Below are 14,809 nucleotides of genomic sequence, written 5' to 3' on the forward strand. Positions count from 1 at the left end.
GTGTTGCTCGTGAAAAAAGCAAAGGAACTAATATAAATAACCGCTGATGGTACTTAATTTTATCAATCGACTTTGTTAATAAATTTGTACATCAGAACCACTATTATTTCCCTTTTAACTCGACTCCGAAACCTTCTGACATGGAACAGCAGTTTTTACTATGTGTAGGGGAATATTAAATGCAGCTGAAATAAATTATTCAATTGGCTAAATTGGTATTTACATTGGACGAAAGGTCGAGGAACTTTGCGAAATATATTCGTGCTGTGTTGTCTGGCTATTCTTGATTACCGGCATCAAATTTTTATGCGGGGATTAATTTTAATGCATTGCGGTGGAGAAAGTACAACAGTTCGGAAACTTAATTCCTCGCGTGATTTTCGTTACTCGACCCTAACATTGTTAATAAAAATATTAACAATATACAAAGCGTAAACGTGACTTTATATATTATCCATTCCATTCATCTAATCCTTCGAGTTTGCGTTAATATTTAGTTAACGCAATTAAGATCGTCGTTGGGATCTTAGAAGTTAAATTCTACAAATTCTTGCGACTATTGCCGCAAATTGAGCAAGATTCCACGGTCATCTGACGGGCGATCTTTGAATATGGGATGCAGAGGTGGGGAAAGATTCCAGAAAGTTTTGCGGTTACCCCATACCAAGCCTCGAGTCCACCAAAATTCGAGACCTCCGTAGGGTGACGGCTTAACGCTACTCCAAGTTTCGCTTTAATCCGAAAAGCCACGGTAGGCCGACGAAATTGATTTCGAGACACTCGCGGTGGCATCTAGTTACGTCTATTAAACGTGTCTCTTCTTGTCCAAAAAGTGACGCGAGTTCAAACAAGTGTGGATCAATTTTTACACAGGTACAAAATTCTAGATACAAAAGGAAATCGAATTGTCTTCCCCCGTTACAGAGTGCACAATTAGAAATTCAGATAATCAAACGAATAAACATCAGAATTACATGTTTATATGCTACTTTCGCTCATTTTCATTTGCGTGCTTCCACGCACGTCCAATATCGATATCAATTACATGTATTTAACATTCAATGAACACTTCCAGGTCCAAATTTCAAATCCTAAATTCTGTTTCGACAGTTCCGTAGCTGCAAAGATTTTTTCATCGGAGAATGAGAATTATGTTTTCGACACTTACCTGGACTCGACTCTCTGTTAGCCCGATTTTCACGGCTATCTCCTCCCTGAGGAAGATGTCAGGATAGTGAGTTCTATTGAAACACCTCTCGAGCTCGTTCAGCTGACCTGGCGTGAACCTTGTCCGATGTCGCTTCTGCTTCGCAGGCTTGTCGTCGCCTGGCCCGAGAGCCACCGCGTTTCCTACAACGTGATTGGTGAATATTTGAAAAAGGAAGACACATTGTAGCTTATAAGTGCTCTCCGACCAATATAAAATACATGTATGACCCAATCAATATTTCTACACGAAGAAATTTATAATACATCTAATATTGAAATGCATGAATCAAGATGAACCTAATATAAATACACCTGTTCTTAACACATTCGCGACCGGCAGTTGTTTTACGTTTCTAATACCGAGCACTGACGAACATAATAAAATTGTAAGGCTAGACATCGCAAAGGGTCTAGCAGAATAAGGGTAGCCAATCGGTCGCCAATTTTCATTGCTATTATGTGTCGTGCAATGCTTTTGACCTAAAACATCATCTCACAAAATTTCAGGTCGTTATTCCCCCCCCCCCCCCCATTTAAGAGTAATATGACTTAATTTTATTATTATTTTTCTCGGTTACTATTTCAGATATTTAAATTCTGCAAAAACGAAAATATTCGTACTTATAAATTGCATCTTATATATTTTTTCAGGGTATTTTGTTTAATTATTAAGGGTAGAAAATGAATAATTTATTTTTTGCCGGTGGTAATTGCAAAAACTCCTGTGAGTAACACCTACCTAAAAAATCAAGAATGATGATCGGTTATTTAACTGACACATGTAAAAGTTTTAGAACGGTCGAAGTCCTGGAGCATGGTTAAATAATTAAACAAAAACAAAAATCCTATGCCTTACGCCCCGTGAAGCGGGCTAAAGGAGAATGAGATAATGGTCAGACACGCTACGCGTATAGTTATCTCTACGTTCCTCAAAACGTATGAATTTCATGTAAGAATGTCCGTTACAAATCGCACACAGATGACTTTTCGTAGACTGTTAATTATGTTCTCGAGCAATGCGTCAAACGTTATGAAGTTACACGCGTCGAAACGATAATAGCTTATAAAAAAATCAATCCATCGAGGTTCAATATGTTGACCTTCACGTGACATATAGTTAGTTCATATTGCCTGTTTTGTTCCGTTTTAATTATTTATTAGCATTCAAACACAGCGCGTGTTTGTAAACAATGTCTAGATACCGTTTAAGAAATGATAAACAGAATACTTTTAAGGAAAATTTTATGATATCAGTTACAAAATTGTTGAAACTGGTTGCCTCCCTGTCGTATGCATAGTTTTAACGATACACGTAACGTGTCTAACCATTGTCTCATTCTACTTCAGCCCATTGCACGGAGCGTAACGTATGGGATTTTTATTTCTTTTTATTTATTTAACGATGTTCCAGGACTCCGACTGTTCTGAAACTTTTACATGTTTTCAAATATCAATGTTGTAAATATGTGATGTATGAAATAAAAAGATTTTCATAATTTTGTCATAACCTGGCATAGAATTTGGTCACTCCAGCATCAAATACCAAAATTATCGAAATAATTATTACATTTCTGGTGTTCCCTTTCAAGCCTAACAGTGTGCAGTGACAATTTCGAATATACGAATAGATGATTATTGCAACCATGAAAAAGAGTGACGTATGAATAGGGTTCTTACCCGCGCCAGGCATGGTCATGATTATATCCTGATGAATCGTGAGGCCAACGCCAACGCCGGCGGACAACCCGGACCCCAAATCCACTCCCAGCACGCCGTCCAACTTCTCGTGCCTCTTCAGGTCTTGCGCAAGAAGATCCTTCGCTCCTGCGAACCCCAAACAACCGGAAAAACAGCTGCCATTACAGTTTCCTCTTTTTTTTTTATATATATATATAAACTCTATCTCTGGTTCTAAATATGGAATCAGACGTGAAACTAGTAAATTTAACTCTATCTCTGGTTCTAAATATGGAATCAGACGTGAAACTAATAAATGAAAATAGAACTGTCTAGAGATACATCCATACAACCATCGCTCGATCAAACCCATAGAATTGGTACGTCCAATTATTGAATGTACAGGTAACCAAATATATCGAATTTTACTGGATTTCTGTCTTCGCAACGAGACAAATCCAGAGTACATTCATCCAATATTCACGGACTAAATAAATCCACAAAACCTTGATCGCGTTTACCTTTACGTAGAAGCCTCGATATCATCATAAGCTACTTTGCTTCCTCGCAGTTACTTATTTTTTGTATTTTATTCTTCTCATTCTTATCTAAATTACGACTGAAAACGTACACACATAAATTCATGCAGTCAACGATTACGAAACAACCCTCTTGCAAGACCTACGACACGTTCCCTCTGAAACATCCTCAAACAAGAACTGAACACGGAAACGATAGAAAATTTAATAAATTCAAGACACTGTCTCAAAACACAGTCGAGTACGATGTATCAACGAACCAACAATTGAATCCCAGTCTACAGTAATTCCGCTTTCGAGCGCTGAAATTAGACGCTTGCGAGGATCTTTCGCTCCCGCAAACGCGAAACGCGTCGGAGGAAAAAAAAGACGTGCCATTACAGTTTCCACTTCCTTCTCTCTTCGCTTCGAAATTCTGTCTCCGTCTGCCTCATCTCCCTCGCTCCCTTTCGCTGTTCTATGTAGTTTAAATTTGTATAGGAGCAGAAGCTGGCCAAGCGTCGACGAGGGGGGCGCGGACCACTTAGCACGAAGGTGCGAGAATCGTCACTGGCCTCCGGCTTCTAGGTGAGCAAACACACTCACCCACGGGGCCCGTGTCTTCAACACGTACGTACACGCGTTACCCGTCACGGTGGTCGTAGGAAATTTCACGAACGTGTGGGAGGACGGATGAAACACGCCTGCGAGAGGGCCCCTGGTACCCGTGACTGTGATCGTGGCGGCCATCGCGCCTCCAAGCTGCTTACGCAACCGGGTTAACTAGTTCCAAGCCTGCCAACGGTCTAGGACAGGGGTGGAGAACCTTTTTTGTCACCGTATGCTAAAACATTAACCCTTTGTACTCGGATGTTTCTTCCGAGGGGATATCGTAAATCCATTTATAGGAAATTTAAATATACAAGAAACTATAAAATGCACACAGTATGCAATAAAATTAAAAAATATTGAAAGTAAAGTTTGTATTATAATATTTGCAGAGTAAAATGAATTCTTATGTAAGTTCAATTTTTGTAGGTACGTTTGCAAAGATCTTATTTTGTATAAAGATCCGTAGTCTAGAAATGGCTCTGTGTGCAAAGGGTTAATAAAGAAATGCGACAAGAATCAACATATCCAGATAAATTCGGACACATTTTGACTTTGCAGTGTCGTAAATGTAACAGCTGGGACTGTGAATATTCCGAGTTCCTTGTGTAATGTTTTAATGAATTGTTTTATACTGATGCAGTACGTCGAGGAAGAACATCTAGAAATGAAGTAACGCTGAGTCAACGTTTGCTTTGAATTTATAATATTCCCAACAGTATGTCCTTTTATTTTCTTTTAGGGGAGCAATGCACACCTACACAGTCAAACAAAAATTTTCTTTCTAACTTCAAACGGTCAATAAATTATTATTTATTATTTCCTGAACTTGGAATTAACCATGCGAATTTGAACACCTCCAAAGGAGCTGTAAATTAAATTCAAATTGTCGGCTAAACTCATAGTAATAACTCATCTTCATTAAGCGTGTATACACAAGAAATCAAGATATACACTGGTTACGAAGACAAGCTACAACTCTAATCTGTTTTCAACTAGACCTCGTATAAATTGCATTGAAAGCGGAAAAAGTAAATGAGCACCATCTATTACAAATGAGCAAAAAATAGATAAAAGGGGTAGAAAAATATGAAATTCAGAAGCGTTCGAGGAAAAACAACGAGTTATGGCAGTGCTCAACGATCAGCGATTGAAGTCTCCAGACGCAAATGTCCTGATCTCTCTACGTTCCTCAAAACGTATGAATTTCATGTAAGAATGTCCGTTACAAATCGCACACAGATGACTTTTCGTAGACTGTTAATTATGTTCTCGAGCAATGCGTCAAACGTTATGAAGTTACACGCGTCGAAACGATAATATACTAACAGAGGGGAGGAATTTTATTGGTTTCATAAATACAACCACCAAACCCGCCAGTTTTGCATGGATATTTTATAATCCTTGCCATTAATAGTGATAAATTTCCGACGTTTCCAAAATGTTTAATGCAACCACCTGCATAATAACACACGAACAGCGCAGTGTTCCAACGCCGGCGTCGCACAATCGCGGAAATAGTTACACGATTTCCCCGTCAAATATTTCCTGGGAGTACGTTGGATGATTTTTGTTAAGTTACATAAGTGTCCGCGGCAAATCCGCTCGTTTTTAATTGGTTCGCGTTTCCGTATGAATTGTACCCGTTAATGCAACTTGTATATTTCATGAATATCGATTTGGAAATTCGCGTGGCGTGTTTGTGAAAATTATTAGTTATCATTGGACCCAGTGTTCTAGTCTGGTGTTTTGAAGAAATTTTATTTGACATTTTATAATATAGTGGATGATTAAATTGTGGTCGTCCCGAAATTATCGTAGTTTGAAGGCGAGAGGAATTGAAAATACACTTAAAATGCACAATTCCTTGATATTGTGTAACGAGGATTTTCAAACTTTTACTAATTATTTAACGGGTTTCTAAATGTATGTATGAATTTCAAACACCCTTTTTGTCCTACAAGACTTATCCATTCGTTAAAAAAGCGTTCGTTCAAGAACTGTCCGTTTGACTGAAATGGAACAGTGTACCGTCATGCATAAATCACACGCGACATACATCTAAAGAACATCTTCCAATAATTCATTCACTTAATCACTCGAGAACTTGGCATAAGATTGACACGTTAATCTCTCATTAAAGAATACGAGGCGTTATCAATAATCGTAAAACCAATGGTGTCCTATCAGTCACACAATGTCGATTGCCAGGGCATATATCTCATGAATACAAATATCTTTCGCATAATATCGTAACATTTTTCACAACACAAAATCACGTCTGCAGTGAAATGTCTAGAAGTGATTATTTTCAATTTATCAAACATTTCATTGAATCCATGTTATTTCACTCCATTCGATCGACATCTCGTCTGCCATTAATCGTTTCGGTTTCAAATTCGACTCGACTATTGCAATATAAATAACAGTTCATGGCGTCGATCGTCCCATTTCTTCTAATTCTATTCGAACTGAAAATATTTTTACTTTAACGAAGAGTTCTTCCAAAAATGGAGAAAAATCGGAGTGGAAAGGTACGATAGAAAATTCAACGAAGCTTGGAAATCTAACCGAACGGAAAACACGCCGGAATCGACAGGTAAATAATAGATTACGCAGACGGGAAGTTAAATTAATTAATAAAACAAAAGGATCGCGGAGAGATCGTCTCGATAAATCGAGTCTAGATTCCTTTAAAGAAACGGCATACTGGGCTCTCGATCACCGTGCAGCGAGCAAGTTTACTCAATGGAGGCTCCGTATGAATGAACTTTATGACTGGTCTTTATTTCCGTTTTACTTTTATAGCTCTTGATGATTTTACCTCGATTTTACTGGGAAGCCCAGCGTTTATGACCATCCTCGCTCCCGACCGAAATTCGGCAAGTTCCTTTGATCTCTTCGTCGCTGGTTTTCCTTCTAAAATACCGTAGCCCTTTTCCTTCACTTGTTACCAGAAATTGCTAACTTATAACTACGTTCGGCTCAATATTATCATCGTAATCTCAGTAAGAGAACAGGAAAGATTAGTTTAAACATAGAATGACCTGTGCAAAACAGATTTTTTAATGGAATCTCGATGATATTTACGTCTCGAAGAGAAACAAAGTAATTGTTTAAGTAAATAAATCCCTACAGACTTCTGCTGAACCATACCGACCACAACTGACCACATCTGACCAACGCTGACCATTTGGTCTAGAAGTGAGGGGTCTTAAAAAATTAATTACATATTTTCATCCTCCCTAGGAGTATTTATCGAAACCATTCAGCTGTATCCCTCTTTTGTCCAACAAAGCGACACATTCGCGACGCGAACGCATCGCTGCCAGATTTTCCCATCAATTTTATAATAACTATTGACCCCGCGACTGCGAGATTCCGATGGAAAAAAGGATTGCTCGAAATTGAATTGTCACGATGCGAGGCGTGTAATTTAATTCGTCACCGGTAAAATCAATTTGTCGTCGGAAAATGCGAATTTTATTTGAAGAACGCGACCAACAGCCAACTGCACTCGCCCTTTGAGGTTCACTACGCTCGAACCACACGACCGAATATCCCTTCCCGTTGATGTTCTCGAATTTCAAAACAAAAAGGAGAATAATACGCGCGCAGCGTGCACGCGAAATTTAATTCGCTTAATTGCCAGGGCGTTCGGTGAAAATTTATAAACAATGCACAAACACGGCGACCTCCGCGAGGATTAGAGTCTACGCTTTCTTCCGTGTTTGTTCCGCGGTACTTTGCCCCTTATTAGCGCGAAGAATGATTGTTTAATCCTATAGCTGATCGGATTATCCGGTCTTTTAATCGAATTAAAATAATAAGGACTAAGTCTGCATGGAGCACGTAACCTCGCTGTGATTATTTTCTTCGTCCTTTTAATTCACTGGAGACCGTAAGAACACCTTGGAAAGGTTTCATTTAAGGCTGGAGCTACTGGACGAATTTTTCTGTACCCTAATACTCGACTAATTGGGAAATTCCAATATTATTGGAACACTGATAATGTATCTATGTATTTGTAGTATCGAACACTGTGATCGAGATCTATACAGAGTAACAGAGTATCGACTGCACTGTTATGTATTAGCTGATAAAATGTGTATTTAAAGCAATTTCATTAGACTTTCCAGAGCATATCCATTAACAACGAAATTTCGATACGTCGAGTCGTTTCTACCTTATTTTTGACTCAGTGACATGTGGTGCCGCAGTTAAGTCATTTATTGCTTAATGTTTTCGTCCATATATTCGTGTTTTTTTCAGGAACGATTTTGTAACTGGTTTCACACGTTTACTATTTATATTGAATAGACTTCGTACTCTTAAATGTGTCTTTTATATTCATTTAAGATATCACGACACTCGAATACTCAAACGCTAAATGTTCATTCATCGAATGCCCGTCAAATATTCGAATATTAAATTATTCGAATGATCACCAGCCTTAGTTTAACGTCCCGCCGACGCAAATGATTTTAATAACGACACTCACGGCACGTATTGACGTTTAAATAGTTCATGACTGACAGGGCTGGCCGCTCGAAAACGTCTGATTAATAAATTCATAAATCACATTATGATTCGGAAACGCCTGTGATAGACGCGTTCATTCGGACGTCACGAGTCCGATCGGCTCATTGTTCCACGATATTGTTGGTGAATCGACGGTGCACCAAATGCAATTACTCCAGGTAATGGAATTACTCCGATCACCGTCGCATTTCTTCGACGAGAACCTCGCGCTTGCAACGATTACTTTATTCCCCGATTCGTTGACTGGAGGAAATGAAACGAACTGAGCACCTTGACAAATTTATGAATGCTTGGAATTAGAGATTCTTAAAACGCATGAAAATTGGTGGTGAATCGTGCTTGAACTCTTTGCAGCAGAGTGATTGACTCGATTATCAAAGAAATGATCAATCAAGTGATTTACTCCATTTCCGTAGAAACTACGTTTGTTAACTACATTCTTCTTTTAATTTTAAGGCGATACAAGTGTCTTTTATACTTGGTAACGTAATGAATGTGTCATTAGTTATTAATCTTTTTTGCAAAGATATTAAATGTAGTAAATCATAAGAATAAGAAAATGACTGAATATCATCATAATCTCTAAAGATCTATAATAAAAAAAAACGATGTATGAATGTTTAAGCTTAAACAACTAAATATGTAAACTGATGTCTAATTTCCATACTCCTTAAACTATTATCTCATACTTAACACAAAACTGTTTAGAAAGGATTTATTATTGAGCTTTACACTGAAAAGTCCAATGATAAGTCCTTCTGATCTCCCTACAATAACCAGAGATAAGAAACGAAAGGTTTTCGATATTTTTTAATGTACACAAATGAACGCGTTACGCTTCGATCATTATTTATTTACCATTGTTGTGCATGAATGGTCTCAGAGCTACTAAAATTCGTGTGCCGCAAATAGTTAATCGACACGGTGCGTCGCGCCGTGCTCAGTTTCCACCACTGGCAACATCCCAACTCTAAATCGTTCCTTAACTTCCCGCCTAATGTAATCAGTGTTGAGGTAATTAAGGTCATCAAACTCGAGAAGCGGTTTCCTTGAGCGAGAGAGAAGCGAACGGTCGCGCCGCCACGTGTTATCGGTACAAAGTTTTTCCTTTTAGAGAAACTTTTCCTTTTCCGATTCTCGAGCATCCTAAACACGTTTCGAAGCAAGAATTTGCAGAATCGACGTGTCTCGATAAACGATTGCCACAGGGGTAAGTAAATGTTTCACGTACACAGGAACAAGTTGGAACAAACGAGTTGTGAACAGAGACTGTCAGAAAATCCTATACGTGCATTTGTGATTTCTGCTAAAAGTCTGTACTTTGTCGAAAACTTGTATATTTTATGAACGAAATAAGTAATAAATGGCCCGGTAACTTGCAACGAAATTAAATATTTAACACTTTGACCGAATAAGAAGCAAATACATTGGTTTAGGACTCGATGTGTCTATATTTTAAGAGGACGTTCTATCACTCATTAATTTGAGCTAAATGAATTTGAAGAATAATGTACTTCCAGCAGTTTTCGTATAAATGTTTTTAATATCGGTGCTGTTAAATTAGGAAAATTGTGATTGTTTCTTAATTCAGAACGCACAAGATGAATATGTCATAGAAAGCGTTCCGACGGATGGAGCGGGCACGAAATTTTGCAACAAAAGTGAATAATGAAATCGATATTTTACTGCTTGCATGTTTATGCATAGTTAACAATTTAACGCGTAGCATAACCAGAAAAAAAATGCTTCGCGAATATAATTGCTTAACCATGAATTATAGCCACAAATTAGAATGTCGCTAACACCGGCGACAGAATCATGTACGTTTTAACAAATTTTGATGTCGGTATTACATAAATTGTCCTTTCATAATTAACAACATTTTAAACGCAGATGGCCATATTATTCGTGCAATTTCGGCAGCTTCAGTTAATGTCGCTCTTTAAATGTCCATGAAAGAGGATTTTTGTGAATAAAAAAAAAATAATACAATCGTGGCTAACGAATACATAATAACAAGAATTCCTCAATTTCGAAATAAATCGTAAGTTCACAGTTAAAGTGAGCTTCGATCATCTGTAAAACTAAAATTTAATTTTTCATTTAAAAATCGTTGTAATCGTTTACACCCGGAGTTTACATAAACACGAATTTTGATGGTTATCGACAAAACTTCAAAACGCGTCGACTGAAAAATTGAAAAAGTAATAAGTGTTCACTCGACATTCCGAAAAAATGTTGTATACTGTATTACGGATTCAATATGGCCAATTAAGCAGCTTTCAAAGCTTTTCAATATGATCCATCACATAATATAGAAACCATTTTGATTGGATGCGCAATTAAGACACAGCGTTCGAAATGAAATCCATCGTTCACCGTCGCCACAGGATGGTATTTGTTCGAATCACTAAAAATTTTCATTTTGCGAATGGAATTATTCAATTTCCTCCGACACTCTTCTTGGGCGCGATTCGATGACTTGCAGTAATAAGATTCGAGCATTTTTTTCAAGAAACGAACGGCTAGATCGTCGACTGTTATTTATATGTTTGAGTGGAATATTGCAGGAAAAAAATGACAGAGAGACCTGTACAAATCCAGCATCAATCTCTAGTCCAACCCCACCTCCATCAGTCAACAATGAAAAACGTCTATCGCCCTTTACTATCCACGTCCAAATCTAATCAAAACCTCGACTCACGTCCTCGACTAGTAAACAATTGAAGTGACAATTATTGCTTGAACAGTGTTTACAGTTCTTGTGTTACTTTATAGAAAGTACAAGAGGGAGAGAAAGATGCCATGATCCCTTGATCAATGAAAAAGGGGCACTTGAATATATCCCACAATTTGTTATTTAAGCTCATATCTAATAAACAACTGAACATTTCGAGGTGAATATCGGACAATTGCAACCATGACAAACTATTCAATGCTTGACTTGTACTTTTCAAAGAGACCTCGAATATTTATTCAAAATTTACACTAAATCTCTCTGACCCAACAATTCAGATCAACGCACATCATTATCTTCCACCTCATTGGCTTACATTCGATTAAACACTCAACAGTCTTCAAAAAATAGTGAACAATGAACGAAAGGAACCAGAGACCAGCGAAATCAGTCGTCGGCAACCATTTTTGACCCAGGTTCAGATTTGACATCAGTTTACTCTATTACCACTGCGATGCGACGATTTCAGAGAGTCGCAAAGATGTACGAACTACATTTTGCTAGTTGAGCCATTTTCAATTGCTACCAGTGGTCGATCACCCAAATTTATTAATTAAAAATGAAACCAAGACCAGATGATCCTTTTAATCGACGAAAGGACTATCAGGCTATTTTTCAGGCTATTTTCATAGAAATATCACCGTAAATAATGGCGATCTTTACATTCACCCCAAAAACTGTCCACTACCGACGCACTGTAGACTACCGCTGCAACTGAATTGCATTATAGTCATCACTCTCATTTATTTTATGATCCTTCTACCAGGGTCTTTCATCGAAGCTCATCTTCTCAGTAGTTGCTCAGCTAAACTATTAGTAATTCCTATTTTTATCCTTCAATTTTCCATTTCGAGAGGTATAGCAGTTATGCGTCGCAAGATGAGCCTCGATTCTCCGAATCATTGCTTCCAAAAACATCTAAATTGAAAGTGCCAGCTAAGATAGTACCAGAGGGGTAATTCTTCGCTCTCTTAAAAAGTAATACGACTACAAAGACAACAATCAACAACCAGGAGATGACACAACTGCATTGCATTATAGCCATCACTTTCATTTATTTCATATTCCTCCCCTGATCTTTCATCAAAGCTCATCTTGTCAGTAGTTCCACAGCTAAACTACTAATACTTCCTAAATTTATCCTTCAATTTTCCACTTGGAGAGGTATACCAGTTACGCGTCGCAAGATGAGCTTCGATTTTTCCAATCATTGGTCCCAAAAAACATCTCAATTAATACTGCCAGCTAAGATACTAGCCAAGATAGTACCAGAGGGATGATTCTTCGCTCTCTCAAAAAGCAATACAAGTACAGAGACAACAATCAACAGCCAGGAGATGACAGTGTCCCCCACCGCGACTGTCCCTCCGCCAAGAAGAATGGCCAGCTGATCAATGCGTGAATTTCAATAACGAACCCAGGTCATGGGTTGCCGACGACAGATTCGACGAAACAACAGTTGTGGCACGATTTGGCCGATACTTACCGGAGATACCGTGTATGTTGTTGAGCATGCCGTTTCCCGGGGAGCGTAACCCCGACACAGAGGACGCGGTACCGGAAACCCGCGTGTCACCACGAATGTCACCCTCGAGGGAAGCGGCTCCCGGACCGTGCACCACCTGGGGATACTGCGATTTAGCGTGGTTTCAAGCGCGAACAGTATTATACTCGAGACGCAACCGAGGAACGGCCTGTGCCTCAGCAAGGCAAACAGCGGACTGCCTGGGCTGCCATATCCGAACTCCCCCACCTTCCTGTCGGAGCAGGTGCTGTTGTCTCTTTCCCACTCGGATCAGAACCACCCCCCAACGCATCTCTTCGTCTCCATCGTGGTTCGCGCCAGCCAGTTCTCGCTCCTGCCCCCAGTCTGTGGGCGTGATATTAAATCGGCTGCTTTGGACTCGGCGGCGGGGCCAGGAACGTAGCTAGCTGCAGGGAAGCCTGAAAACAACACGCGGAGAGCGCCGTTTCGGTCCCCAGGACGCCTCAAACACCCTGGATAGATCCGAGCGATCGAGATTTCGGAGGTGAGACCTTGAGCAGACTGTTCGCTAGCTCGTTGGAGAAAGAAAATTGTTAGATTCTTTATGTGGGATATTAATATAGTTTATAATATACTTTCTAACTCTCGATATCTGCTTACGATATTTATTTTGTGACAATACGAGTTGGAGATCAGAACACGAGTGAGAGACGCAGGACCTCGAAGTCGTCGAGTTTACGATACACGTAGTAACAGTTACAAGTAACAATAGATATCGCGATTAGTGCTACTGGTTCCTAGAGAAATATTTTTACGGTGTAAATGTTATCGTAACCTTTGGATAGGCTAGATGAAGGAATATTGGAATTTTCTCTCTCTTTATGATAGCGTTCAGATATTGAATGACTATTCTTGTTCTCAATTTTGTCGCAGAGCAAGTTGTACGCGAGGAAACAGCTGAACTCGTTGGTGTGGATTATTGGCCAGTGGGCAATGCCAGAATTGCGAATTCCAGGATTTATCGAATCTCACGATCATGGTTCTGAGTGAGGGGGAGATGTCAGGTATTGATGTGAACCGACAGGATCCATCTACTTTGGAAACTTCGCGTTGCTGGGTCATTCCACGCAAAATCAGACACTGTTTGGAGTAACAAAGAGATTTTGACGAAATTTGTATATGTTGTAGTCTTTCATGATGTTTGAACGTATCTGAAAGGATTTTGAAAAATATTTTGAAGTTCTCGGTTTGCTAGGAAGGCTTCTCGTTCTCGTAAGCGTTAAACATTTTTGGGTTATTTTCTATGACCTCGTCAGTTCGTGCGAATGGAACAAGTGCCTCGACACCCTGACGATGATCCCTCTCGTGTTGATGTGGAAGACCCCTTACCCTCAACGTTGTGTCTGCTACATAGTGTTCCCGTGATAATATTGAAACTTTCAAGTGAATACCTAGGTTGAGTCGTTTGGAGCAAATAGACTCAAAGACGGGGATGATCGTCTTCTTATCGATAGCAAGTGTTCAGTGTGCGTCTCTCAAGTGGACTCCTAGGAACAGGTTTGAAAACCAACGTGTACGTTTACCCTCCAATCTCTTGTCAGCAAAATCCTCGATACCTAGCAGAAGTTATCGAGGCGGATCAAAGATCAAAAACTAAGATAGTCAACAAATATCCACCCCAATTTAGCTGTTCTAAAGAGTCCTATCGAACGACTCAAGCACGCTAATCGTCTCATGCGTTTACGGAGCCCCCCAAGGACCGAGTCCGTAAAACCTCCCAAGACGTGTTCGCGAAACCGATCGATAAAATCGGCGGACTTCCGGTTTCGCGGAGCACCGTTCGGGCCCGATAAGGACAGACACCGGCGCAGCGGAGGGGCGACGGTAGGCTCGCGCGAAGAAGCATTCACGGAAGAAGAGCGCGTGCTGGCGGAGTCTCCGACGACGGGGGTGGTTGGAGAGAGAGAAACGGCTGGAGAGGGAAAAAGCGGGCTGAAAGAAATCGAGAAGCGGTAGTGGAAGCCCCTGGAG

At 39.6% G+C, this 14,809-nt stretch overlaps 1 protein-coding gene across 2 annotated transcripts in view; it reads right to left on the reverse strand.

Moving 5' to 3' along the window:
- Positions 1 to 12,991, reverse strand: part of LOC128890585 (homeobox protein orthopedia) — a 42,500-nt gene extending 29,509 nt beyond the window's left edge. For both annotated transcript variants that reach the window (XM_054149235.1, XM_054149234.1), the window contains exons 1-3: positions 12,779 to 12,991; positions 2,887 to 3,033; positions 1,169 to 1,350 (exon numbers count right to left, since the gene is read on the reverse strand). In XM_054149235.1, coding sequence (XP_054005210.1) covers positions 1,169 to 1,350; positions 2,887 to 3,033; positions 12,779 to 12,806 — 357 coding nt within the window. In that variant the 5' untranslated portion in view covers positions 12,807 to 12,991. The remainder of the gene's footprint in view (positions 1 to 1,168; positions 1,351 to 2,886; positions 3,034 to 12,778) is intronic.
- Positions 12,992 to 14,809: the final 1,818 nt, after the last annotated feature.

The sequence above is a fragment of the Hylaeus anthracinus genome, unplaced genomic scaffold, assembly GCF_026225885.1.
Source record: "Hylaeus anthracinus isolate JK02 unplaced genomic scaffold, UHH_iyHylAnth1.0_haploid 12001, whole genome shotgun sequence".
Taxonomy (NCBI): domain Eukaryota; kingdom Metazoa; phylum Arthropoda; class Insecta; order Hymenoptera; family Colletidae; genus Hylaeus; species Hylaeus anthracinus.